This window comes from Archocentrus centrarchus, chromosome 9 (genome assembly GCF_007364275.1).
Source record: "Archocentrus centrarchus isolate MPI-CPG fArcCen1 chromosome 9, fArcCen1, whole genome shotgun sequence".
In the NCBI taxonomy this organism is placed as follows: Eukaryota; Metazoa; Chordata; class Actinopteri; order Cichliformes; family Cichlidae; genus Archocentrus; species Archocentrus centrarchus.
The window spans coordinates 7,338,633-7,365,747 of record NC_044354.1 but is presented as its reverse complement, the minus strand read 5'-3'; the positions used below and the strand labels follow the sequence as shown (position 1 = coordinate 7,365,747).

At 38.7% G+C, this 27,115-nt stretch overlaps 2 protein-coding genes across 2 annotated transcripts; one reads left to right on the top strand and one right to left on the bottom strand.

The window, feature by feature from the left end:
• Positions 1–4,847: 4,847 nt before the first annotated feature.
• On the top strand, positions 4,848–12,247 carry LOC115785797 (corticotropin-releasing factor-binding protein-like). The gene is made up of 7 exons (XM_030737662.1): positions 4,848–4,974; positions 5,120–5,207; positions 5,999–6,156; positions 7,044–7,254; positions 8,350–8,504; positions 11,221–11,341; positions 11,660–12,247. Exons 1-7 carry the CDS (start codon positions 4,894–4,896, stop codon positions 11,812–11,814), a joined length of 969 nt encoding a protein of 322 aa, XP_030593522.1. The 5' UTR covers positions 4,848–4,893; the 3' UTR covers positions 11,815–12,247.
• A 7,074-nt stretch (positions 12,248–19,321) lies between these two features.
• On the bottom strand, positions 19,322–26,022 carry LOC115785524 (creatine kinase U-type, mitochondrial-like). The gene is made up of 10 exons (XM_030737230.1): positions 25,877–26,022; positions 23,597–23,759; positions 23,103–23,301; positions 22,921–23,016; positions 22,621–22,842; positions 22,407–22,492; positions 21,219–21,342; positions 20,857–20,991; positions 20,607–20,732; positions 19,322–19,594 (listed from the first exon to the last, which is right to left on the bottom strand). Exons 2-10 carry the CDS (start codon positions 23,734–23,736, stop codon positions 19,478–19,480), a joined length of 1,245 nt encoding a protein of 414 aa, XP_030593090.1. The 5' UTR covers positions 23,737–23,759; positions 25,877–26,022; the 3' UTR covers positions 19,322–19,477.
• Positions 26,023–27,115: the final 1,093 nt, after the last annotated feature.

Genomic DNA, 27,115 nt, shown 5'->3' with positions numbered 1-27,115 from the left:
CTGTTGGCTCCAGAACAATTATTTTGCATCACACTTTGTAATTATACTATTATGTAGAATCATTCTCATCATCTGCATGCACTATCAATCATCCCTGTATAATTTGTGAATGTGCTTACCAGGAAATAGACAACAAAAATCTCTTCACAACATGTTCCAGTGGCTCATTTCAGTCTGGTCGATACCTCAGTACCATTAACAGGCCGAATATGAAAAAGATGTGAGTTAAACTAAAACAGTTTTTATGAAAATGCCTTTTCTGCATCCATTATTTGTGTAGTACCTCTGACCCATACATGCTTCATTATAATTTCTTCTGACTGCATAATACATTACACAAAAGACTTTAACTGGTAAAAGCAAACCAAATAAACAGGCCAGTGTCAGATGGGAGTCACCAGACCTCCTCTGAAGAACTCGGTTGGAAGGTAATTAAAAGAAGAGTGTGTTATCCATTGCTCCTCATTAATGTGCTTTGAATTAACCACTTTCAAGGGAGAGGAATGGGGAGGAGGAGACAAAGGAGAAGATCCATGCAGACTTCAAAGTAATCTCTCTCTGTCAGGTTGGTCCAAATGGGGAGGGTCAGCTCATTACAGCCCTCACAGGAGATGAATGGGTCAGTCAGGCAGTGGGGAGAGCCAGGCTGGACTGCTGTGTTGACAGGCAGATCCACACAAGAAGTGTGCGTTCATGTGTGAGTGAAGGAGGCAACACACAATGAACAAAAAAATCAAAAATACTTAGCTATATGTGCCATGTTTGCCAGGGAGCAGGTGTTCAAAAGGAGGTTGCATGCTGGGCAGTAAGGCAGGGTTAAGACACTAATGCCTGTAGTCAACAATCACTGTGATTTATCTTTAACCACATGGAGGGGTGACTGTCACATCTCACCAGCTGGGGCAATCATCACAGATGCAGCAAATCACACTCCTTCAAGTTTTCTTAGCTGCTTTTATCTTCAGGAAAATCCTGATGAACCAAATCAGCTGCCTTTTTAAGAAAGCTGTAGGAAGGATTTGTCATTGCCACTTGTAGCATCATTGAGAAGTTACCACTGATTCATGCATTTCTTGCAGCCTGATAAATCAAAAATAGACCTGTTTCTATATTTGCCACCAGATGGTGTTGTAGCCTTTTGTCTTGTGGAGACAGATTCAGCTGGCTCCTCCACTTGAGTGATGATATTCATAGTTTCTAAATTTAATACATTTTAACTGTGTCTGAATTTCATGTTCAGATTTTAACAGCTAAATTCAAATGTACTGCATTTGCTTTTCAGTCAGTGTTTTCATATCACAAATAATGCTATGCTTTTGAGTGCTGCCCTGTTCACTCCGTGTACTTCTTGGTTTAGTCATGCCAGTCCTGGATTTTTTTTTTTTAAATTATGGTTTCCCAGGTGTGACACATTTGCAGAGAAAGTTCATCCATGGGTAGCATAGGACGTGAATCCATCCATCCTTTCTCACCTTCCATTCAGCAAGTGTGATGCAGTGGGGGTGGTAATAGGAGACGAACGGTGGTTAGATATGATTATTAGATTAGAAGATGAACTCTGCAAATAGACCAGCACTAAGGGAATTGCCGTATCTCTTCATCATTTAGAGCAGTATAATGAAACCCTGGGGTTACGTGTTCATTAAATTCTATCAATTCATTTAATAAATTGGATTTTAACAAGTACTGTATGTATCACAGCTCCACATCACACACACATCACAACATTTGCGTGAAATTGCTAAGGGACAAGCACTTAGCACATGGAAATACACACATACACACGCATGCACACACCACATAGCATTTTGCTAACATTTTCCCTTTCCTGTGCTGTCATTCAGATTAGCAAAACACACATTAAATAGTGAGACTCTGGCTAATAGGTTGAGACATCTTCACAACACAATGACTCTGCGAGGCAACTAATTATTAACACTGACTACTGGCTTTTAGATGAAAGTAATACACCTCGAATAGGTCATCAGCATTGTAAGTCAACAGGCTGAGGGACTGTTACACTAAATGTTATTCATTATGTCCATTATTTATTTATTTTTTGTGGTTCGTTGTCCAGTGTGGCGTCACAGACCTCAATAACTATGAAAAAAAATGTCAGCTATCATTAGTTCAAGATAATTCTGTGCACAATCTCTCATCTTCATTTCAGATGAATGAGAGAAAGTGAGGGCTGTTTTATCAGATGTGTGTATGAGTGCTGACAGGCTGATCATCGTCTCTGACTCTCAGCTACATCTGAGTTTGACCTTTCACAGTGACGGCACAGAAAACCAAAAGTGGTCTAATCTAAATGACTTTCCTATGTTAAAACAAGCTGAACTGCATCACAACCTCTCGCTCTCCCTTGTTCTTTCTCACTTTCTCCTTCCGGACACCTATTCTGGTCTTTTTTTTATTTTTTGTACAGGATACAGTATGACTCATTCCTCAGTTTGTTCTCAGTTTGTCCAAAGATGTTATTTTGACTACAGCTGTCCGTTTTGATTCCCTGGCTGTTGAGTTGGCAAGCAAAAACAAGTTTAAAAAAAAAAAAAACTGAACTGAGCAAGCAATCATATTGTGAATCTCTCTAAACACAGATACAAGCAGGTTATAACACAACCATGTCTCAAGCTAAATCTGGTGGTATCCTACTCCACCTCTAACAGCATCTGAAACAGTGGAAAACAAAGTAATTTTTATCAAACTTCTAACAGTCTAATCTGATTATACGTGAATGCTTGCTCATAATTTTTCTATTAGAGACAGGGAGCTAAAACAGGTTCTTAAAAAAGAAAGTGCGCTCAGTTGTCACAGATTTCTCTTGAGTCTTATCTATAATAGTAACCAGCAAGTGAATCAATAGTTGTCATGAATATTAGTCATATCAGACCACACGTTACTGACCAGAGAGGAGAAGCACAGACACGAGGAAGAGGAGACAAAAGACACAATAGCTGATAACTCCAGCCTATCCCAGTTGAGTGCACTATAAACAGGATACAGCATACAATTACAACCAAAAAAACAATTCTAGATTAGCAATTACTCTAACATGCATGTTTATGGACTGTGAGAGGAAGTCAGAGTATACATGCTTAGAAAAACCCCTAACCAGCTAGAAGATTCAAACCCAGAGCCTAACCACTGCACTTCTGTGCCCCCCCCCCCCCCCCCCCCCCCCCCCCCCCCCCAATGCCCAAATGCCAGGCACAAGAATTACACTGACACCAAATTGAAAGTGCTTCTTAAGCTCGAGGTTGACTCATGACTGGCACTGCATAAACTCTGAGTCATTCAGCATCTCAAAAGACGTCTGAGAATTCATAACTTTTGCAATTTGAGCATTCATGTCCGAAAAGTGTATATATAAAAGAGCACATGAGGTTCATTTTTCTCTTCGCCAAAGTCTCAATATATTCATTTGTGTGCCAAACTAGAGGAAAAAATGAAGAGCGCAGATGCTTCCACCCTGGACCACTGCACCATACAATTAAGCAGTTAACATCCAGTCATCTATAAAAATGCAGAGCAGGCCCATTCAATTCTGCTTCTGCATCAAGAGGGCAAGAGGAAAAGCCCGAAGTGAGTTTGGAAGAGGGCTCATTGTTGGGGCACAGATGGCAGGTGCTTCAGTCAAATAGCTCTATTCCATTAACAGGTGTTTTCATAGGAATGATAAGGTGACATCAGCATTTAGATCTATGAAAAATGCAGAAAATCTGCTCTGTCATTTCATATTTGATGCTCCTGCACTGGTGTGATATGCAAGTAAAAACAAAGAGAGAGTTCTTCCTCCTGACTGTATCAGTAAGAAGAGTCCATCAAAAAAAAAAAAAAAAATACAGTCATATTTTATTAAGCCTGAAGTGCATCCTCATTACAAAAATGAATGCGTATTGAAGGGTTCAGTGGTGCAAGAACCACAGGCACTGGTCTGGGGAGACGTGGAAAAAGTGATATCAGATGAGTCATCGTTCACCCTATTCTCACAGATGGGCAAGTGTGACGCACAGACAGAGACTGGCACAGGCATGAATGCTTGACCTCCACAGTGAGGGGATCCAGAGTCTCTGTGAAGCCTCAAGAGCATTTTGCTATCACTGTTTGGGTGCATTTGTTTCCTTAGAGTTAAGGATCACGGCAAATCAAAATAAAGTTATCCTGGGTGATCCTAGTTGCCCTGTCCTACCTAGTTATCCTACAATGAATCGTTTCTATTCTTATGGGAGTGGTCTCTTCCAGGACCTCTATCCACGGGGCAAGAGATGTCACAGAAGGATTTGCTAAATATGAAAATGATGTGATTTATTCAACTTTCCTGGAACAGTCACCAGATTTCAGCCTTGTTGAAATCTGTGATAGTTTCTGGACCAATGTGTTTCCATCACCACCAAAACATCAAATGAAGGAATATCTTTTGCAGTAGTTATGGTTCATCTTTCTGTCAGCGCTCTAGAGACAAGAGAAATCACTGCCAATAGTATGTGGCCGTTCAAATATGTTGCTGATTATATTTTTCATTAAATATCACCAAATTGAGCACAAAGCAGTATATTAGCCTGCCTAACCAATGTTATGCTGTGTAGCAATTTTATGAAATTTGTCAGGTTCACATTGTTACATTTATTTTAATGAATTCATATGCAATAATTGCTCGTTTCTACACAGTCAAGCACATCTAAATCCCCCAATAAAGATTTGAATGACCGCTTTTATTCTCTGATTATCAAAGTCATTGTAAGTCCGCCCGGCTAATTGTTTGTCACTAACCCTCTGATGTCGGCCTGCCTGCCCTTCTGGGCTGCTATAAAAGCTGCGATCTCACAGGCAGCGCCGTTATTCCCCCCTCCGCTTCAGGAAACACTCCTCGAGAGACACACTTCATTCAGCATGTCGGTGGCTCTGCGCACACAGCTGTTTCTCTTTCTGATCTCCCTTTCATTAAGGATGGGGCTCACTCGCTACATCGAGGTACGCTCTAATTTGTAGTTAATCTCAAACAAAGTGAAATTATTGATTAAGTAAGGCGGTCTAAACTTATGTCTGTCAAGTTTTTGTGGGCAGCCCACTGACATCTGAAGTCTGCGTTTCTTCTTCTTCTGCTTCTTCCCTTCAGGACAACGAAGCTTCAGATGGATTATATTCTCTGCTAAGTTTGGCCCAGAAAAGAGAATCAGAGGATTTTATTTTCCGCCGACCTCTCAGTAAGAGCTGCTTAATAATAGCTTTTAATCATCTAATTATAACAATAGCTGCATTTAAAACTGTAATTGTGAAAATGTTTGTTTATGCACCACTACCCGTGCAGTCATTTAATTGGAACTAAACACGTTAAATAATAAATAATTAATCCAAGCAAACATTTTTTTAAATGACTACGGAAGTTGTGTTTTGAAGGTAATTACATCATACTTTGACCTCATGAGCAATTGTTAAGAGTAACCTCAAATCCATTATGTTTTGAACCCATTCTTTGTGGGAGTGTGTGTGCGTGCGTGCGTGCGTGCGTGCGCGCGCGCGCGCGCGTTTGCCTCACCTTGGTTCTGGGAATGTAAATATGGTTGCGGTGACTTGACTTTCATCCATTTTTCATCCTGTATGAAAATCCTTAAACTTTACTTTACTTGGTTTGGTCAGGGTAGGTTTGGGACTGGCTTAAGGTTAGTTATGATTATGATCAGGTTTTAGGGCCATCTGTGCAGGAGATAACAAGGGCTATCTACCAGTTTGAGGCTCCTCCAGTCTGCATGTTGAAGGAACCTTGGGCAAGATACTGAACCCTGAGTTTCCCCTGACGCATCCAACTCTGTGTGTGTGTGTAAGTGTGTAAGATAAAAAGCATCTGGATGAATAAGGCTTGTAGTAGAGAGCACTTTGAGTGCTCAATTGGAGCAGAAAAGCCCTACGTAGGTACTGGTCTCTAGTAAATTTATACAAACCTGTGTATTTTTCTCTGAAATGGAAACCTGACTCTGTGTGTGTTTGTGGTTTGTAGGATGCTTGGACATGCTGGCTACTGACGGCTTCTTCACCTTTGTGGCATCAAAGCCACAGCTGGCGTGTGCAGCTTTCATCATAGCTGAGCCCAGTGAAGTCATCAGTCTGGAGCTCTCTGACGTCAGTATCGACTGCAGCGCTGGAGACTTCATAAAGGTTGGCCTACTCACTAAAAATAACTCCCACACATCTCCAAACTCTCTTTCAAGTGAAAGGCAGGAAGTTTGAGGCTTTTCGGTTTAAACCCGAATTCTATTTCATCTTTTTCTTGTGATTAAAATCATGCCAAAAGGGGTTAAGGCAGCGTTTAAGGGCCAAACACCACACTGGATCCTTTCTGCATTGGTCACATTACCCAGAGCAAGTGTGGGAAGAGAGAGCTTTAGTTCTGAAGCCAAGCCTGCCAGTTACAGTGCAGATTTTAGTTCATGGCAGAGGGAAAGAGGGACATTAGAATTTCATAATACCTGGGTTTGCAGGCATGCGATCTAGAAACCAAGAGCAGTTTTATGTAAATATTAGCAGGATGAATGTGCTGAACATAACAAAACAGCACACCTCATTTTAAGAGATGAGATTTACAGAATATTTTTAGAATGAAATTCATGTTGGATTATGCATGTAATTAAATAGAATTCATAGCACAGCAGTGCAGAATGTGCTGTATGTCATGTCGGATTATCCGATAAAACACAAAGTGATGAGTCATGTCTTAACTAGCAAAGGGTAGTAGAAAACAAGATTTTTTTTAGCATGTTCATCAACTCATTGGTTACATACTAGAGCAGATATACATCTCTCTCTTTTTTTTTTTAAAAATATTTAGTTTGAACATGCTGGCTCCTGATGGCTTCTTTGCCATCTGTTCTAAGGTCCTCTTCCACATTTTATAAAATAAGGCTTCTTTTTAGCCACTGCTCCATATTGTGTATGTATTCCCCACTCCCGCGCTCTCTCAGGAGTGGGGAATAGGTTTACTGAAATTACATCAAGTGAGTAAAGATTACTTTTTTTTTTTTCCATGTCATATATTCCTGCTCAAGATATTTGATGGCTGGGTTCTGAAGGGAGAGAAGTTCCCCAGCAGTCAGGACCACCCTTTGCCTATGTACCAGCGCTACACAGACTACTGTTCCTCCGCAGCGCCAGGAGCCACCAGCCGCTCTTCTCAGAATGTCGCCATGGTCTTCTTTCGCATCCACAGCGCTGACAGTGGCTTCACCCTTGCTGTCAAGAAGCTGCACAACCCTTTCCGTGAGTCTTGTTAAGAATCACTAAGATCAATTTATGGCCAGTTCCAAGGCCTTGCATAAAAGTCAGATTTGTGTTTGCTTTTTTGTATGTGTCTTGTGAAATGAGGGCTACATTTGTGTGCATGCATGTGTGTACTTCCTGGACATTTGTGCTTGGTCGAGCTTTAATCAAAGCCAAGAGCGAGAGGAACAGATTGAGACGAATGCACCTGTTTTCCAGCTGTTTGACGAGCACAGTGGTAACACTGTGTCAAGAAACATAACAATCACTGTCTGGCTGTAAGACAAAGAAATAAAGACCACAGACACAAAAACAGCAGTTTCCATGAATTATTTATAGGATACCAGTATTTATTCCATTGTTGACCACTAACTCCAGCCATCTGCAGTCCAGGCCTTATATATCATCAGATCAAACACATTTAATACATATAAACAATCAACATGTTTCTAGAACATTCCTTTTTATCTAAAGGTTTGGCTAGCTACCAGGATGGAGCTGAAACAGCTTCATAAAAGTATTGATAAACAGTTGAAATTGTAAACTAACACCACAGTCTAAAGCTTGCTAAACACAGTGGATAAACTGAGTGAAATGAATACCTGTGAAATGGAGGAGAAGGAAAAGTGGCGACTGAATGGTTACTTATGGTTGAAATTTACCATAACTGATAAATGGTAAGCTGTAAGAAGTCCAGATGGTGATTGTGACTGAGAACAGTTACTAAAAATAGGAGGAAACTGATACACATACAACATATACAAATCTCACCTCCAAAAGTCTCACTTCGCATTTGATTAACCCAGTTTGTTTATCACAAAAATGTATAGTGAGCAACATGCCAGAAGGGGCAACATTTTCAGACTCCCTTGACTATAATGCTGTTATCAATTCAGCTTTCTTCCTCTTCCTCTCTTTCCTTCCATCAGAACTGGAATTGGATTTCCATTATATTCTTTTCCTTCTGCCATCCCCCCCGATTATGTCCTCTTTGTGACATGAAGTGTCAATAATGAGTTTCTCAGGTTATGGGGAACTGGAAATTTGAAATCTCTTCTTCTGTGTGTGCATGTGTCTATTTGTTCATGTGGAAAGCCTGTAACATCATGTCTCAGAGTCCAGAGGGAAGCTTCACCATGGTGATGCCACATCAGCGCAAGAACTGCAGCTTCTCCATCATTTACCCTGTGGAGATCCGACTGACAGAACTGAGCCTGGGGCAGGCCAAAAGCAATGAGCTAAGTCCACAGGTATATCACACACACACTTGCACGTACATGTGTTCACATGCACACAAACTTCTTTTCTTACAGAGTATGATACTTTAAATAGACTTTTAGATTTATTTGAACACTGTAAACACTTCAAGAGTGTTTTTTTTTTTTTAAGCCATTATGAGATTTGCATGTTTGTCTATGATGCACAAATTTTAGTATTGGTTTGCAAATTATTTTAATTCAATATAATTTTAATTCAGTATTAAGATTTATGACCTCTAATGAAAACTAATTCCATTTTCTGAAGTATAACAGGGGAGACACCTTAACTGACCAATCAGAGCTCAATAGGTGTGATTAGCAGTAGGATGTGATCTTTCTACATCTATTTAACTAAACTGATAAAAATAGGAACATAAAAAAACAGGCAGTTATAAGACTGATATTAAACTAAAGTGAAACCTGGAGCTGAACTAGAGCCTTTTATGTTCTCTCATGCCTGAGAGGGTTTTCTTCAGATATTCAGGCTTCTCCACACATGCCAAAGGTACACTATGTTAGGTTGGCTTAATTCAGCGGTCCTCCAACTGTGGGGTGGGTTCAGAACACACCCACTGCAGGTGGAGCATGGAAGTCCAAGGGAAAAGAATATAAAGTGAAACAAAGTTGAATAAATATGACCTCTTTAATAAAAATAAAATAAAATAAAATAAAAAAAATACAAATAAACAGGAGGTTTATATTCTTAATGACTGGCAAAAAGTGGCACATGAACCTTTTTCACCTTGAAGTAGGGAATTCCTGGAAAAGTTTGAGAAGTACTGGGTTAATTGGTGATTTTAAATTATGAATGGTCCTCTGTCCCACTATGTTAGCCCTGTAACAGACTGATGACCGTTCCACTCATCCAGGTTCCTACTGGGATAGTTTCCAATCTTTCTGTTGTATTCACCACATGCTGAGGTTATACAGTCAACTAAAAATATTGTCATTGAATGTAATCCAGGAGTTTTGGAGAGTCATCCAAAAGCAAAGTTTTGTTTGGCTGCTGAGCCACACTGCTGTTGTAAATTACTGTGTTCATAAGTCCTGCTCCAACAGGTGACAAAAAAAAAAAACCTCAGTGGCAAAAGGTCTAATGAGGCTAAATGAAAACACTGCTGCGGATGAATAAATAGAAGTCAGCTATGCTAGCTAAACTAAATATTAAACATTTTATGTAGTTTATAATGTTAAACCCACATACTTTGAAGAGCATGATGCCCAGTTCTGAATGCTCTAATAAAGCATAGTAATGACTAATTGAGTCAAAACTGTTAATTAAAAAAAAATCAATTATTTTAACAGTTTATGAAATGAATTTTTTATTTTTTTTAAAAGTTAGGAGATGAACACAGGTGAGCATTTACCAGTTATATCCACAGCATGTCTTTTGTCCCGTCTCTCTCTGCCGGAGGTTTCTTCCTGTAAATGGGGAATTTTTCCTTCCCACTGTCGCCAAGCGCTTGCTCATAGGGGGTCGTTTTGACTGTTGAGTTTTCTCTGTAATTATTGTATGGTCTTTACCTCACAAAATAATGTGCCTTGAGGTGACTGTTGTGATTTGGCACTATATAAATAAAATTGAACTGAATATTTAAGTCTTACCCCTGAAATAAACTGCATCTTAGACTTTTTATCTCTAATGCAGTTTTGTTCCGTGCGGGGCTTCAAATCACAGTGTTTCAAAGGCAGAGTGTAGTCTGCAGTGGATCCTTTATTTTGAAAATTGACCAGATTTTGACCAAATGTTCCTGTCCCTGACTTCCTGTCCTCCTTACCTACTCTGTATATAGCTATATACTCTGTATATAGCTTATATAAATGTAAAAAATACATACTCAGTAGCTCCAATCTAGTTACAAAGTCTGTCAGTTATAGACAGTGCAAATCTCTTTGACTAAGAAAAGGAGAAAAGTGGTATAAATCCTGATCATAAAGAGTGAATAAAATCATTCCTGTGGATGTTGGCAGTTGGTTTGATAGTGGCTGTTAGACTGCTGACATTCTGGTAAATTATACATTTTGAATTATTCAGAAACAACAACCTGTCAGCTTATTTCTATTCAAAGTCTGAGGAACAGTGTTCCAAATTCAAGTGTTACAGAAATGATTTGTATAAATAATTTTACACTCAAATAAAGTTATATAATAAAGTTTTATATAAAAACAAAATCATGATGGACCAAAGGCTGAAACTGAAACTGATGCATTTACTTTTATACTAAGTGGCATCAGTATTCTGAAAAACAGTCAAATGCATTTTCTTCTAGATCAACCATTTGCTATATTGATTTTGGAATACTTTTAAATTTTAACATCCAGATTGATAATCAGTCATCTTTACTTGATTTTAATTATTTGCATTGTTACTTTTCTGTTGTATTACAACCACCAACTGTCACTCAGTGGAGAAGCATGAAACCCTGGGATGCCTCTCCACTTGGTTGTCTTGTTTCCTGTTTTGTGGCAGCCTTACTAAACACTCCATCTCAAAGAATTATGTATTGCCTCACCTGTGTGTCCTCATAATATAAAAATAGACACAATATACAAACCAAATCAGGCCTTGCTTGCTACATATTGTGTTATTATTGGTCCAAAGATCTCCACAGGAAACCCTTTTTATGGCAGTTTTCCATATGGTAAAGTAAGTATTTGCCTTATTTGGACTTTACTATTAAAATATTTTGTTGATAATTTTTTACAGAGACTGGTGGGGTCCGGCTGTTCGGGGTCAGGTGATTATGTGGAGCTGCTGGGAGGGAATGGGGTGGATACCAGTAAGATGTTCCCTGTCGCTGACCTCTGTTTTTCCCTCAGTGGACTTGGTGAGTCTACGCCCATCCAATTTACTGTATCCAAGAAACACTTCCATTATTAGTAATTATGACATGCTATAAATGAGTCCTTTAAAATAATAACATCCCATGTGGTGAAATATCCAAATACTTGCAAATCATATTTTGTATATATTACACATCTTTGCTATTTTTATTGGGAGAAATACTGCAATACCAATGCAATAAAGAAAAAAGTAAATGTTATTGTTGCCCATGCAAACAGAATAAGTGCAGTTGGCTACGGAACAAGAATTCTGGGGTGGTAGAGCATAAAGTATGTGTTTTTCTCTCCTTGTGGCTCTCCAGCCCAGATGAAGATTGGTTGTGATAACTCAGTGGTCAGGCTGGTGTCCAGTGGGAACTACATCAACCGTGTTTCCTTCCAGTACAGACTACTGGAACACAATGAGCTTCCCAAAGCCCGAGAGAACAGTGTGGAAAACGTCTGTACTGTGGAATAAGATGTCACAGCATCACACACAGACACACACATGCACACACATATACATAGATCTATATATACACAGTCATTCATCTCTCTCTGTAAAAAAAGCCACTTTAATGAAAGTGTTGCATTTAACTAATTGTATTAGTAAGTATTTTGTATCGTATTTGCCAAATATTTTTTTTAGAAAGCTATTATGTTAGCTTTGATCATAGCATATTTATTGAAAAATAATATTATTCTCAAATTTATAGATGGTGGTGGATTTTTTTCTTTTTAATTATTTGTTATTAAACGCTGTAATACGTTGTGCTGCTTGGTTAGGACTTTAATTTCAACCTTCCATCTGTTGTTTGTCGTTTTTAGTTATTTTGACATCCCTGAAGCCTCATTTCTTTATATTGCCTTGACAATTTAAGAAATAAATATGAACTGCATGATGAAGCACATTTTCACTGTTTTTATGAGCAGCTCTCCTTTTCCAAGTCTTCTTTGATTTCATTATATAACTGGATATTCCCTCAGTGCTTTGTTTTATTGGTATGTTTCTGTGAGATCCACACATCTGACCCACAACCACATTTTTATAGAGCTGGGAAAAAAAAGGCTTTAGTTTGGTCAACAATATATTATTACATAAAGTGATTTGCTCATGAGTACCTTTGTCGGTTTTCTTCAAGTACCCAACTTTTTCCAGCAGTCCATAGACATGTACGTCGGTCGTAGGTGTGAGTGTGAATTGTTTCTGTGTTAGCCCTGTGATGGACTGACAACCTGTCCAGGGTATACCCCACCTTTCACCCTATAACATCTGTGACATGTCATATGGTGAAATAACATCTCACAGTTGTCCACCCTGTGACCCTGAATTGGATAAGTGGTTAAAAAACATTGATGGATGGCATTGATCATTGCAAGTGGAAAATTTGTTTCTTTAGCATCTGCTAATGTGAATTATTTCCACCAGTGAAATGTTCATATTATTGCACACACACACACACTTTATAGCAAGACTCTAAAAAATAAAGTCTAATTTTAGATCAGATTAATGTGCAGTTTAATCAGAGAAAATGTCCATAATATAGCTTAAATGACAGTGATCATAGTGTGTATTTACAATTTAAACATGTGTGCATTTCACTGTATTAAGATTATGTTCCTGGCAATAAGTATTAAGCAATGACGCAAGCATTTCTTTTATTTATTTATTTTTTATAATCCAGTTGGTTCCAGATGCAAACTCTAAAATAGCTTTCATAGTGGCTGATCAATGCTCATAATTAAAAGGGATTAATACAGACGGCACATAATTATAACACCACAGTTTTCTAAAACTGTGACCCCTCTCCGTCACTGACTGTTTAACCCTAATCTCTTATATACTATAGGCCTACAACTGTGGATCATAAGTCTGAATGAATGTGCAGCTCTTAATGGGATTATCCCACAAGCCTCAGCATTCTTATTCCTCTTGACATCCTTCTGAGTGGCTCGCTTTTGATCTTCTCCTTACGTGGAATTAATCTCAAACCTGCTCAGCCGCGATGATTCAATTAACCAGCGGATGTCTTTTTTTTCGCTCGATCTGTTGTAATTTTCAGTCTTCATTAGAGAATGAAATGCATTTTGGGTGCCATTGAAAGGAAAATAGTCAGATTTTGGGGGGGGGGGGGGGGGGGGGGTTGTTTCTAGTGCTAAGCACATCAGCCTTGAATACTCCCTAATGTATTTATAGTGGCCTGTGATGGTGGACTGAAAATGAGTTTGTCAGGCTAAAATGGGTCACGAGTCCTTGTGGATGAAGTGTGGCCCTGTACAGAAAGAGGCCTGCTTATATTATTATTATTAACACTGATGTAAGGGAACGAGAAAGTAATGTTTATTTAAGCTATTATTTACACTGGACTGGTTGGTGAATACACATCAGAGAGAAAAATCTGTTAATCCTATTCAGCACCATCCTCCTTTCTGTCACTTTCTCCATCTATCCCCAAAAAGCTGTTCTCCACAGTATGCGATTAGTAGCATATAATCCAATTTTTTTGTCTTTTCCTTTTATAAAGGCCCTCAAAAATGTACACACACACACACACACACCTTGAAGTGTATTGCTAGGTGGTACATTTGTGTAGATTGTATCTGTAGGCACAGAAATGGACTTTTACTGTACCCCTATTTCTGAGAGTGTACAGATCTTGATAGTTAAAGGTTAAAGGCATTAATAACCCTCTAAGCGATTATATAAACATTCCTGTGTTTTACACGTGTTACTATAGTAAAAATGAAGTGTTTTCAGTGGCAGCAGCAGTTTTGTAAGTTGTTAGAAATTCAGCCTTTGTACACTTAGATCACATTTTAGAGTTGTGGCCACTGGCTTATCGCCTGTGATAATAAAACATGATAGCACAAGCTAATTTGGTGTACTACTTAATATGAATAATATCCTCAGTTTGCAATGATTGTTATCATGGAGGTCACTCAGCAAATTTGAGATTTGTGTTTATCATTTATTGTTTTGCTAATAATTTATTGCACGTTAATGCAAATCTGTATAACTATTTAACTGAATGACTAAAAAGAAGCTTTATACATTAATTTACATCGATACAATTTGCAAACATATAAAATATGAAATGTAATAGTCCTATTGATAGAGACAAGCAGAGAGAAAAATAACATGATCTCAATAAGTCAAGCTGTTTTTATCAAACAGCTTGACTCATGTTGGGAGCTGGAGAGACCAGCAGCAAATAATCCCCGACTGATTTTTATATGTGAATGTTTTACGATGGAAGGCACATGGATCAACTTCATTCCACTGCAAGACAAATAAAGGCAGTACATTAAACTGACAATGTAACTTTTATGAGTGAACACACACACACACACACACACACACACACACACACACACACACACACACACACACACACACACACACACACACACACACACACACACACACACATCTAACATAAATCAGTCTACTTCAGTTAACAAGAGCAACTGGCCTGCAGAGAAAACATATGCAATGCATTACATCCAGTACATTTTTCACTCACTACTGTGATATACTCAGGTGTATCAGTTGGTTATCAATGTTGCATCTACTATGATTCTTAAAAATCATAGTTATGCTGTACTCTACTACTCTCCTATTGTGCACCTTTCCATTCATTTGAGAATTTGAGACATTATAAGGAATTACAATGCCAAATAGCTTTGTCTTAATCAGCTAACTGACATCATGAGTCACAAAACAAAATTTACAGTAAACTCTTCATTTTATTTGAGTGTATTGTATGGATACACCTCATGGAAGATATTTCTACGTGTGTTTAAATCAAGCAACAGCCATAAAAAAAAACTGCAGTTCCTGGAATAGCAAAGTCAAATAAGTCAATGCCATTAGCTCCCATGTTAAAACTACTAAACAAAAACTGTTTTGATCTCTGTGGATAGAACTTTAGTAAAGAAAAAGATGTACTGAGCCACCATAATATCACTCATTGGTTCTAGACTACCATTTTGAATCTTCAGTATTAGCATTATTGTCTGCTGCCATGTTGGTTTTTTTGGAGTCAGAAGTTACCTTATATGGATGAAACGGTGAAGTGCTAATTTATCAGCTAGCACTAGCAAACTTGGTTAGCAAGCTGCATTTGTAAAATATACAGGTAGAACACACAGACAGCCATATAGGCTAATTAGTCCTAAGCAATGGACTAATAAAATACTAGAATTTCACTCACAAAAACTAAAGCACAAACTTCTGGGATGATCTGTACCATGCAGATATTAGTCAGATAATCTATTAAAAATGCCCCCCCCCCCCCCCCCCCCACACACACACACACACACACACACACACACACACACACACACACAAACACACACACTGAGGATGTCCACTTTAATGACTTGTAGTAGTGGTTGAATCCTATCAGACTTTGATTGGCTCCAACTGCCGATCAAAGTCTGCGATGGCGGCTGCAGCTATCAAAGTGGATGAGTTATTTTTTTTTTAAAATCACCTTGACAAAGCTGTTCTGAAGTAGGCAACTATCCACAGAGGCCAATACCATGTTATACCATGCTTCAAATATGCTTTTTAATGGTGTGAATTTGGACATTTTAACACTATGGGGTCTATGGGGATTGACTCCTGTTTGGAAACAGCCTCAAAACAAAAATTTCGCTAAAAGGAACTACAGTTCTTGATACCTCGGCATTGGCTTCATTTTTCAGCTCCAGAGGTTGTCCCTGTTTACAGCTGTAGGTTGAGTGAATTCATCCATTTGAGAACTGTTAAGGGAGTGTAAAGTTATGGGTGTGGTTGCTTTGATTGACAGGTGGACACAGGGAGCTGAAGCCTAGGCCTCACCTCCTCTAACTGGGGTCACTGAACTGAAATTATCTGACAAATAAAATGGCCTGCTGTGTGGTACAGACCACTTTGGAAGATTGTACTCCAGTTTTAGTGAGCCTAATTATAATACTTATTTTTTTCTACTATTTTCTACTGCTATTTTTACTACATATTAATTTGTCAGTTTTTAACCATGTACAGCCATCAAAGGATGATTTTCTTGAGTGATGAAGATTCGATTTTCCACACAGCTATGAGAAGAAAAGTAACATTCAGAAACTGGAGTGTATTTAAGGTCAAATTCCAATTTCTTTCGTTTTCATTGGCTCAAGAGAAACTGAACAAAGCAATATCCCACTCTGAATAGAGTTTGATAAGTGATAACCAGCTTGGTGTGAACTTGACCTTCTCCTTCAGAAGTGCAGAATTGGTCATTAATGCTATGGCTCCACTTCGCGAAAGCTGATTTAAATGTACAGCTATAAATATCCCTCTAAATCAGTCTGTAAACACTTTAACTTAGGAATAGAACATATTTATTAAAGAAACTGCCAAATACAAGAAGCCAAATGATAGCCATCATAATTTGCATGTAACAACAGAATCACACACAATAGGTTTGGTCGTGTTTATATCATATACAGCTCACAGTATTTAGCAGTGATAATCTCAGGAAACTCAAGAGCCACCTTTGGATTTTTCCCACACTGCCCTCTGCTGCATGGCTTCTTAATCTACACAGAAAATGAAGCATGGTATGTACCAGTTGAAGAATATGTTGTCTGAATAAACTAGTTGATTGGTTGGTTTATCTATCCTTCCATCCATCCATCTATCCATCCATCCATCCATCCATCCATCCATCCGCTACTTTACATTTAGATAATTATTTGCATATAATGAAAAAGACAGTGAAGTCTGAAGTAATAAGGTGCAGTATGTTAAAAATACAGTATATGTTAAATAGGTCAAACATTAGAGGAAAAGCATACTATAGAGAATAACTGGGGATAAACAAAACCAAAATCAAATTCCTCTCAATGGATCACTTTTAGATTTCAATGCCTTCCTTGAAGCTACAAACAAAGTTCAAAAATCACACATCCTTAAAAGGTTCTTTGGTTATCAGTGTGTTATAAAATGCACATATTAGAGCCTCTCATGATTTTAAATTAAGCCTACTTATGGTGGTGGGGCAGTGGTTCTAACCGTGAGGACAATTCCACTTTTGATTACAGCTATTGGGATTTCCGCCCTGGCAGATGAAACATTGTAACCATATACTGAAGGCAAACAAAAATAGTTCACAAAGTCTGACCAAGAAAAAAGAATAAAAAATAATACAGATGACAGCAAAAGACACAAACAGCCTCATTTTGGGAAAGTACGGAGAACCGGAAACCTGTGATACCTTTGGTCTCAAATGAAAGTTCTCCATCACGCTGCACATTTTATTGTTTCAAGTGATTGCTCTCTAGAGTTCCACCAATTCATTATCAATCCATTTGCCAGGAATTCCCATGCCAATAAGCATCTGATTAGCCAGAGTGAAGTCACATATTTGTGCATATATCAGCAATGACTGTAATATTCTTGCCATGGCTGTAAAAGCTCTGCAGGCTTTCTAGATATAGCACAAGTGTGCTGATGATGCATCCCAGTCCGCGTGCAACAATCTGGCACTTCCTCTTAGAGAGCCTAGTTTTAGCATCCATCAAATAAATTCTAGTTTAATTCAAAATGTAACAATGGCAGGGATAATTCTCTCCTAACAGCAGCCATACACACACAGCGTCTGAGCTTGTTACTGCTGATCTATAATAGCATTAATAGATCTACGTCATTAATCTGCTCCCAGAAAAGGAAGAGTGACTTAGAAATGCTCTCAGAGCAGCACAATTTAAAGAGACAACTTACCCAAATAATTAAATCATCAGTTTGGACTGGCAGGATGCCTTTAGTTATAAAATATAATCCCTCCTTCTTCTTGCCAAAGACTGCAAATAAGCTGTAACTGGCTCTATATGCCATAAACCAGCCCGCCTTTGTTTGGCCTGTCTACTCTATCCAGCCATCAGTAATGAGCTTAGCCTTTTACCAGTGGATTATAGGCCTCATGTAGGTGGCATTTTAGAGGCTGAGGATAGAATGTCACATTAACCTCAGATTGTCGTTCTTTTTTCATTCTTATTTGTTCTTTTTCTTTTATTGCAGACATATTTGTTCTTTTTTTATAGTTAGGAGTCAGAAACAAGGCTTATCATCAGAAGAATATGGACTCGGTGCAGTAAGAGTAGTTAGTCTTCTTTGTGAGTCAAAGTGCAGGACAAGCGGGGTTCAGCACTTAATTATAGAGCTGTAAAGGTCATGACATTATTGTCCTATATAGGTCCTTCTTATCAAATCTGGCACCAAGCCAAAGAAGGATAACAATGCTTCTCTTCCTCCTGTGTCTGAAAAAGAGGGGGAACTAGTGGCTCTTTGGGGTCAAGTTTGATCGTTTATAATATCGTCCCTTGAGCTGTACTTTAATCATTGTTTGGCTCTGATGGCATTCTTTTTTATAGCCTTGTTTTGCATTTGTGGTATTATAGTTTTATCAGTTTTATGAGTTAAGAAATTAGGAGGACATGTTTAATTACATTAACACATTTTTTTTTGGTAATTTGATTGATAAGTACTTGTGAGGAAGTCTCATCTGTTTAAGTACTAATACACTAATGCTCAAATACACCACTAAAAGTCCCAAATTTAAAACCTTGCTTAAAAATTGTTAATAGCAAACTTTAGCACAAAAGTGGCCTTTTGACTTTTATTAGAGTGCAGAGACTGACATTAAGTGTATAAGGGGTATTTTATTGAGGATGAACCAGTCTATTATAAAACTTTATTATTATGAAATGTTTCATTGAGATCTTATAAACCCTTGGTACTTGGTGGCTTTCTTTTTTCTTTTCTTTTTTGTCCACTTGTTTTAAGCTAGTAAATAGTAAAAGTAAATGAATCCCTCTGAAATGGAGTCCAAATGTACATAATGCTGTGTAAATGTACTAAGTTCCTTTCTACCATTGTTCACAAGTTAGTTTTATATTTGTGGTCTTTCTGCAGTTACCACCTAAACGGCTGTAACACCACCACCAAACAACAACAGAACTTAATTCATCATGGGACTTTATTAATTTCAGAAGTCATGTACATGTAATGAATTATTATGCATGTAAGTACAGTGTCATACATGCCAAAAATATTAGTTCAACGACCAGTGACTGGAGGGCGTGCGCTACTCCAGGATTCCCAGTAGCGGTGATTCTTACTTCCTGAACTGAGGAACTGGGGATGGGATCTTGATGTCCTGCCCCCTCTCCAGCCTCTTCTCACATTCAATGAGGTAGTTTACGCCATCAATCACTAACTGCACCAGTTCAACCTGTGAAAGTATATGTAGCCAGTGTCAGCAAGAACTGCCTTATCAGCATGTAAAAAGTTGCTTCACCACACCACAATCTGACCCTGAATACATCATTTAATGTTAACAGAACTGATATCAAAGAGTAGATCTTCTTACAAGTTGAAGGAGTTGAAATAAATGAAATAATGTAGCTTGGTTGCATAAAAAAAAGAATAATGTCATCATATGTACTTTATAAATCAGTTTTTTCTTGTTTATTATGCGTGACATATGGCAAAAGTCTGGAGTTTTAAACACAATTACAGTATTTGTTTTGTTGACCTTCAAAGTTATGTAGGTTTAACATCTTGTGTGAAACACCAGAAAAACAGTAATAGCAACTTGTAATCTGTATATGCGGTGTAGAAAATTAAATATAAAAAGAATGCAACATTGAAAGTAAGGACAGTGACATTGAGAAAACCTGCAGCTAAGATAACAGTTCCTTTTGTTTCTTCATTTGAAGTTACTTTAAATAAAACCTCATTGTTGCTTGCAGTACTAGAATACCTGATTCCTTTGCCATCAACCCTTCCAACACCAGTATGCACCTGGTAAGCTGTAATTGCACTGCAAAGGTATATAAGCGAGCCACCTTTTATAAGAGGCAAGTTGAACTTGTACCCCCTAAGATTACCCTTGTCAGACAGGGGCTTCCCTTGAGGCCATTCACAAATTCTGCCCCCTTTGGGCTCAGTGGAGGGAACCACCCCCCCACTACAGCCCTGACCTCGCACACTGAGGTCTTTTCACAGCATCTGATACAGCCTGCAAAGAAATTCCACTCAGGAAACGGCAGCCATTTAACCTTTACTGGCGCATCCCTGCCTGGATTACAGATTAAGGAACAGCAGGGGTACACTTATTCAAAGCTTGCACCTGTTCTGCTACAAATGTCTGCTCTCCTCTGTCTGACTCTGTCTCCATTTGTCTGCTGTTCATTTTGAGCTTTACTTGCTTTAGCTGTTGTCTTCATTCCCTGAGCCTTTACCTCTGACTTGCCCAGACGGTCAAGGTTAGAGATGTCAAAGATATCACCAGTAGCAGCTGTATCAACACCTCCTGTGCCTCTCTTCTGCAGTCTCAGATTATCCAGAATCTTTTTGAAGCGAGGATCCTAGATTATAAACACCAAACAAATTCAAGTTTTGGTCAGATATGAGAAGAAAAATTGATGACTCAGTGTGTGCATGTAAATGCAGCTGATGTGATATGAAATGTCAGAATGATTCCTGAATTACCTTGTTGAGGAGGGGCAGACGAACGTGCACACCAGCCCTAAGGCCCGTGCCAAGATTTGAGGGGCAGGTAAGGACGTAGCCCAGACGTTCATTCCACATGAACTCCCATCCTCGCTCCTGAATTAGATGCTCAACCTAGAAGTTATGAGAAAGACTAATAATATTTACATGTGGATCCCAGGGTTTTTCTGGGCAGAGAAAAAAACTAAAATTTTAGCAGACAATGTCTTGTTTCTTGATTTTTGTTCATTCTATTACAGGCTATTTCTTGAAACTTGCTTCAATTCAGTCCTGTAACCAGAAATGACCAAAGGACTAACTATAAACCGAATGAATCAACATTTCATTGAAAAAATTCACACCTGTTTCAGACCTCTGCAGAATCTTTCAAACACTCTCTTCATGTTTCCACCTTTCTCCATGGATATGATCCTTGTGTGATCCTCTTCATTGATCCAGATCAGGAAGTTTTTCTCATTGTTGTGCCTGAGTACCAGGAAGAAAGAATTAAACTCCAGCTCAAAACTATGTTTTGATAGCCATGTTAACACACCAGGTCATACAGTCGCATTCAATATAGCAAAAGTCAACAAAGCACACATGAGGGAGAAAAATGACATGTTTTAAAAAGGAAGTAAGTAAGTAAAGATGCTTCTAAAAGGTGAAAAAATTCCATGTCCCAGATATATTTTCTTTTATAGGTTACTTGTTTCTCATTGATTTACTGTAATAAATAGTAAGTGTAATATAGTTAGTTTTATATATGCTGAAATGAAACAAAAACTTTCATTACAACAAGATGATTTGATAGCCTCACACATGATGCATTCACCATTTCACCACAGTGTACTGCTGAAGTCTCCCTGTTGCTGGGTCACTCCCAGAACACATATAATATAATCATAACTGGGACATTGCATTGTTTTGTACAGTATATTACCCGTTATTGTTTTTGTTACAGTTTGTTCTTTCATAACTTTACAGAAACATCTTTCTAATCGCTTTAGTGTGTACAGTGTACAGCTGATATTTAATGGCATCTGATGTCAGACAGTATCCCTAAACTTACCTACTGTAATTAACAAACTGGTACATGATCTAATAACGTACTGCTGAATTGATGAAAAGAAGTTATAATGGGCACAAATTAGCATTTGTCTTGTTTGTGTTCTGCTTCTCTGAACCACATGTGTGGTGGGGTGTGGTTTTAGCTTGTCTCCAGGAGGAGAGGTGAGGCAGTGTTGTTGAGGGAGCAGTGACAGGTAGTTCATCTGGAACTTCTGTTGTTCATTCTCTAATCAACATATCCTCCTGGAGAACACTGATACTGAGAAGCTGCAGCTACTGCTGGCTGCTGCTTGCAAGCAAGCTGAGTTATCGTGCAAACTGGGCGTGTCCAGCAAGGTGCACAGGCACTATTGTCTTATGTGAAAGAATACTATTCTTCTGTAAGTCTCTAACTCAAAATCTCCCAAACTAGGTTTCTAAGTAGATTATTGAGCTACAAAATAACTATATTTCTTCTATGTTTATCATACTCCTAGTCTTACCAGATCCCACGAGCATCAGGCCAATCTCTGGCCATCCCAGCTGCCGTGAGCAGTGGTGACACAGGTTTATCAAACAAGAAGTGCTCCTGATTGGCCAGTATGGGGACACAGGAATCATGGGGACATTAGAGAGCAAAAGTAATCAAGACAAAAACAAAAACATACCTTGTGTCTGAGTGATTATGTGTGCATATATATGTGATTCTTCACTAACATCGATAAGCTGTTGCTGCTCTCTTTCATTCATCTCTCCCAGGCTGTAGTATCGACCAGCCAAGTCTCCCTTCAGGCCAGCCAGAGCTGTCACAACCACACGCTCCACTTCACGACGCTCGGCGCGCGTGCACGCAGGGGGGAGACTCAGTCCACGGATACTACGACCAGTACGGACACGAGAGGACAACACATAGCGCTCATCAAAAAATCCTGAGGTGATCTGAGGAGGACAAAGCTTTGAGTTATGTTAGGCATGTAAGAGTAGATAATAAAGGAGTGAAGAGAAGCAAAGTATAACCTTGGAAGCATCCAGGTCAGTTGGGTGCTTCATTGTGCGAGGGTCGTAGCCATTGTGTCTATCCTTGATAACAGGGTCAAAAAGCTCAGCAAACACCTGATTAAAAAAAAGAATCAAGCATTTAATTCCCCATTTTATTTGGACAAAAAACACATTAACATAGTGCAAATCTGAACTCTTACCTCATAGGTCTCCTCATCTCCAGCTACCATTCCCACAGTCTTAATAAAAGGGTGCCCAGGGTTGTCCACTCCAGTCTGGATGCACTGGTCCAGGGTCCAGTTATTGGGTGTGCTCTTATCCTTCAGACGTGCATAAATGCTTGGGGTCAAGGCCGATGCCATGCAGTTGTTGTGCTTCCTCAGGTCAGGGAAATCAGCACTGTAGAAAATTAGAAAGATAAGTCATTTTCATCGCACAGCTTGTAACCAGCTAAATAATGTTTGAAATAAATTACTTTGTTGTAGTGGTGCTTTAGTAGTATTGGGGAAAACAGTCTTTCTGCTATCCACTATAATTCAAAGAGAGTTTTGCCAAGAAGTTCTGCAATGTAGGCCTGCAGGTGACCGGAACAGTACTGTTAAAATTCACCAGCTATCTAGACAAACTGTCAATTTTATCTCCCTTCACTTTATGGCACTCACCAATACACACATACACACTCATACTGAAGTACCTGGGTGGATAGCACTTTCTTCTCTCAGCAGCTTCAGTGCTGTTACTGAGGAGGTATCCAGATGTCAGAGTGCCAGCTCCCATGGCCAACATCACTGCAGTGTTACGGCCAGAAATCACACGGGTGAAAGAGCTTGCCATTCTTATGAGGTCTGAGTTGTTATCTGGTGAAAGTGCAGAGGACAAATATTACTCTTTAGGAACTTCTAAAATGTGATATATTGGCCCAGAATAGTACAAATACAATTTCCAGTCTGGTGGTTTAAGCACCACGCCAAGTTGTATTTGTGTGGGAATGTACTGCAACTGAGTTTTAATTGTTATAATCCATATTGAATACGATCATCCCTGGAAAACACGTTATTCTAATGGTTAAAGTATCATTAGAGTGTTTCAGGCCATGTCTTTTAGGTCTTTGTGCACTATCTTATAGCATACTGAGCTTCTGGTTTAACAAAGGCTGAACTTTACAGGCATCTAGCCCAAAGGTCACAGGTGGCATTCAGGGAAAGCTGATAATTGGGAATCAGATCGTTAAACCAGACAGCACCCAAAGGAGAGCAGAAAGAGTAGTTAACCTGTAAGCTATTTAAAGCATTGCAAAGTATTTGTTCTACAGAGTTATACAAGTCTGTGCATTTTTCTTCGAAAGTCTTACAATAATGAGACTTGATATAACCTATTTTTGTTTTGCAGTGCAGATAGTGGTGGCTGTGGCCACACTGTTGCAATGTGACCGTGATATTCAGAGGGAGAAATCATTAAAGCAGAAAAAAAGCTTTGTATTAAAGTTTGTGAGGATTCAGACTGAAGCTGGTGGTATTTTTCTGCATTTTGTCATAAAGTTCAAAAATCACTTTAAGTTTACGACTTATTAAATTAAGATGTGTTCACACACGTCTTCATAAGTACATACTCAGACAAAACCACTAATAGTCTTAAGCTATGAACTGCTTAAGTAACAGATATGCCTGCAGTCTGGGTGATGAGATTACTCGTGAAGCACACGGAAGCCTTCTGATTGGTCACCCTGACAGAGTCACTGGCTCAGGTGATCAGGTAATTTGTGATTGGATGCCTAGAAAAAAAGCAATAATTTGTCCAATAATTATTTTTGTCTTGGTTCCATGTAAGGTTTGTCAGTCTATGATTACATTTTGCAAAGAAGGACAATTCATTTTATTTTCTATGCAACTTTTTTTGTGCTACTCGAGATTAAAAGTATAATGAGCATTTTATATATAGCAACATACATTAACATGACATTACAGCTCTAGATGAGATTCTGCTGTATTGTTCCACATTACATTAGGAGTCAAACTTGCATTGCTCTTTCTCTTTCACACACATGCACAGACACATACACACACTCACACGTGCACACACACACACACACACACAGACTGATAGTAGGGGTTAGTGAAGTTAAGCTAAAGTGCCAGCTTAGAGCTGGAATCATCCCTGGAAAAAACACATGATTCTTTCTGACATTCTGAGGGGGGCTTACACAGGACACGCTTACACAGGACAAACTGGGAGCAAAAAAACAAACAGATGTAGTGAGAGGCCATCTGGTCAAAGTCATATTTCATGGAAATACGCAAAGGATTTTTTTGTGTTTTGTTTTGTTTTGTTTTTTTTAGAAAAACAAAACAGATTAGTCAGAAAGCCCTAGAAAGAAAAAACACCAAGAAGAGGGATGAAATGTAAAGGAGAAAGGGTCTTAAAGGACATTTTAAAGTCATGGGAAAAAGTGGGATTAACGGGATTTCCATCAGGGAGTACATAGTAAGTAGAGGGGGAGGCACCTGCACCTTCTTACCATCAGTATGTGTAAGGACATACAACTACGTCTACAGACAGTTTGACTGATTTATTTAGTGTGTTTTTTTTTCTAATAAATTAAGATTAGATTAACTTAGGTGTATGAAACACTGCTGGATGCTAGACAACAAATATAAATTAAGGAGAATTGTAGCTGACAGATGGCAGGTACCTGGGAATAGAAGGCAACTTAAGTGGCCTTAATGCAAGTGGCTGTGTGTGTAATATATTGTGAGCTGTAAATATTAATTAATGGAGCCAGTTCAGTTTTTGGTATTTTTGTTTTAGAATAATAAAAGTATCAAACTGGAAAATAAAGAAATCATGTAATGACTGAAAAAGTCTATTCAGATGGTGTGACAGCTACTGCGCTTCTCCAAGAGAGGTGCAGAAGCAGCCAGGAAATGTAGATGAGGAAGGGAGCTGAAAAATTAACAATGCAAAGTCAGTTGCTTACCTTAGGAAAGCTGAAGAGTGGAGGGAGCAGAAGGACCTGCAACTCAGTCCAAGGAGGCTCAACCTGCAGAGTGAGAGCAGATAGAAGAACAGGAATGGGATCAGAGGAAGATGGGGCCACTGGCTCAGGATTAGCCTCTCACTGGGCAACAAACAGAAAATCCTCTTTCTGCTGTCAGTCATCATGTCGGGCCGCCTGTTTATACCTGCACTCATGCACATGAGCGCTTTCATGTATAGGTAAAAATGCACCTGTTTTTCCTTACAAAGCAGAAAAACACTGCTTAAACTGGCTCCATCCTCCATGCACATTAATAACAAAAGTGGGCTGATCAGTCAGCTGTAGACGTATCAGATTAATTTTACTGCAATTATTCTAAACATTATTTTGAAGGAATTATATCTTTCAGATTCCCAGGGTCTGAAGGTCTACAAATGTTTAAAAAGTTATCCTTCTGCAGAAATATACCTGTCATGGTGTGTACATTTAACATACAATCAAAAATAATTTAGTAATTTAAAATTTGATTTGGAGTTTTTAACCACTGTTTTATTCATCATTATGTATCAATCGTCTCTCCAAATTCAGATACCCTCTCTTTCAGCGTTACAAATCGTCACAGTGTTGTCATAAACTTCAACTGTTGTCCATCTGCCCCTCAGAAGCAGGAGTTGTGATGGTTGATCTGCTACAAAATCCCTACTGAGAGACAAATGCTTGCAACCTAGAGCTGCCACCCTCCCTCAGTCTGTTTATCCGCACTAAAAACTGACAGCAGATCCGGCACTAACAACTTGTCACATCCTCTCAGCAACCGTTTGAATGATGACTTTATCACTAGCTGAACTTGTCTGAGATACACAACATGCCATTTTTCTTTTTCACTCTGTCTTCATCATGACTGCCACACTCTGTTTCTCCCCCTTCAGCACTGCCAGATTTTCTCCTGCAACAAACACAGAAGTAGCATGAATTATTGTCATTGTAGCTTCTACTGGATTGAAAATTGTTACCCTTTCATATTTTAATCTCACTTTGATATGTTAATTGGTTGGCTAAAAATTCAATCACTGATTAATTATTTAATAAAGCTTTTCCTCTCTATGATATTAGGTGTCCACAGCCCCTTTAATGCTCTCTATTTTAATATTTGTTAATTTCACTGAATCTCAGACTATTACTGGCCATAACATAATACTTGTCCATGAAGCTGCAACATACAATTAAATATTTCACCCA

Coding starts and splice junctions, on each gene's coding strand:
- LOC115785524 (XM_030737230.1), bottom strand. CDS start 23,736: ATGGCAAGCTCTTTCACCCGTGTGATTTCTGGCCGTAACACTGCAGTG. Junction 23,302..23,596: donor AGAAAGTGCTATCCACCCAG/GTACTTCAGTAT, acceptor AATTTTCTACAG/TGCTGATTTCCCTGACCTGA. Junction 23,017..23,102: donor GAGATGAGGAGACCTATGAG/GTAAGAGTTCAG, acceptor TTTTTTAATCAG/GTGTTTGCTGAGCTTTTTGA.
- LOC115785797 (XM_030737662.1), top strand. CDS start 4,894: ATGTCGGTGGCTCTGCGCACACAGCTGTTTCTCTTTCTGATCTCCCTT. Junction 6,157..7,043: donor GCGCTGGAGACTTCATAAAG/GTTGGCCTACTC, acceptor TTCCTGCTCAAG/ATATTTGATGGCTGGGTTCT. Junction 11,342..11,659: donor TTTTTCCCTCAGTGGACTTG/GTGAGTCTACGC, acceptor GTGGCTCTCCAG/CCCAGATGAAGATTGGTTGT.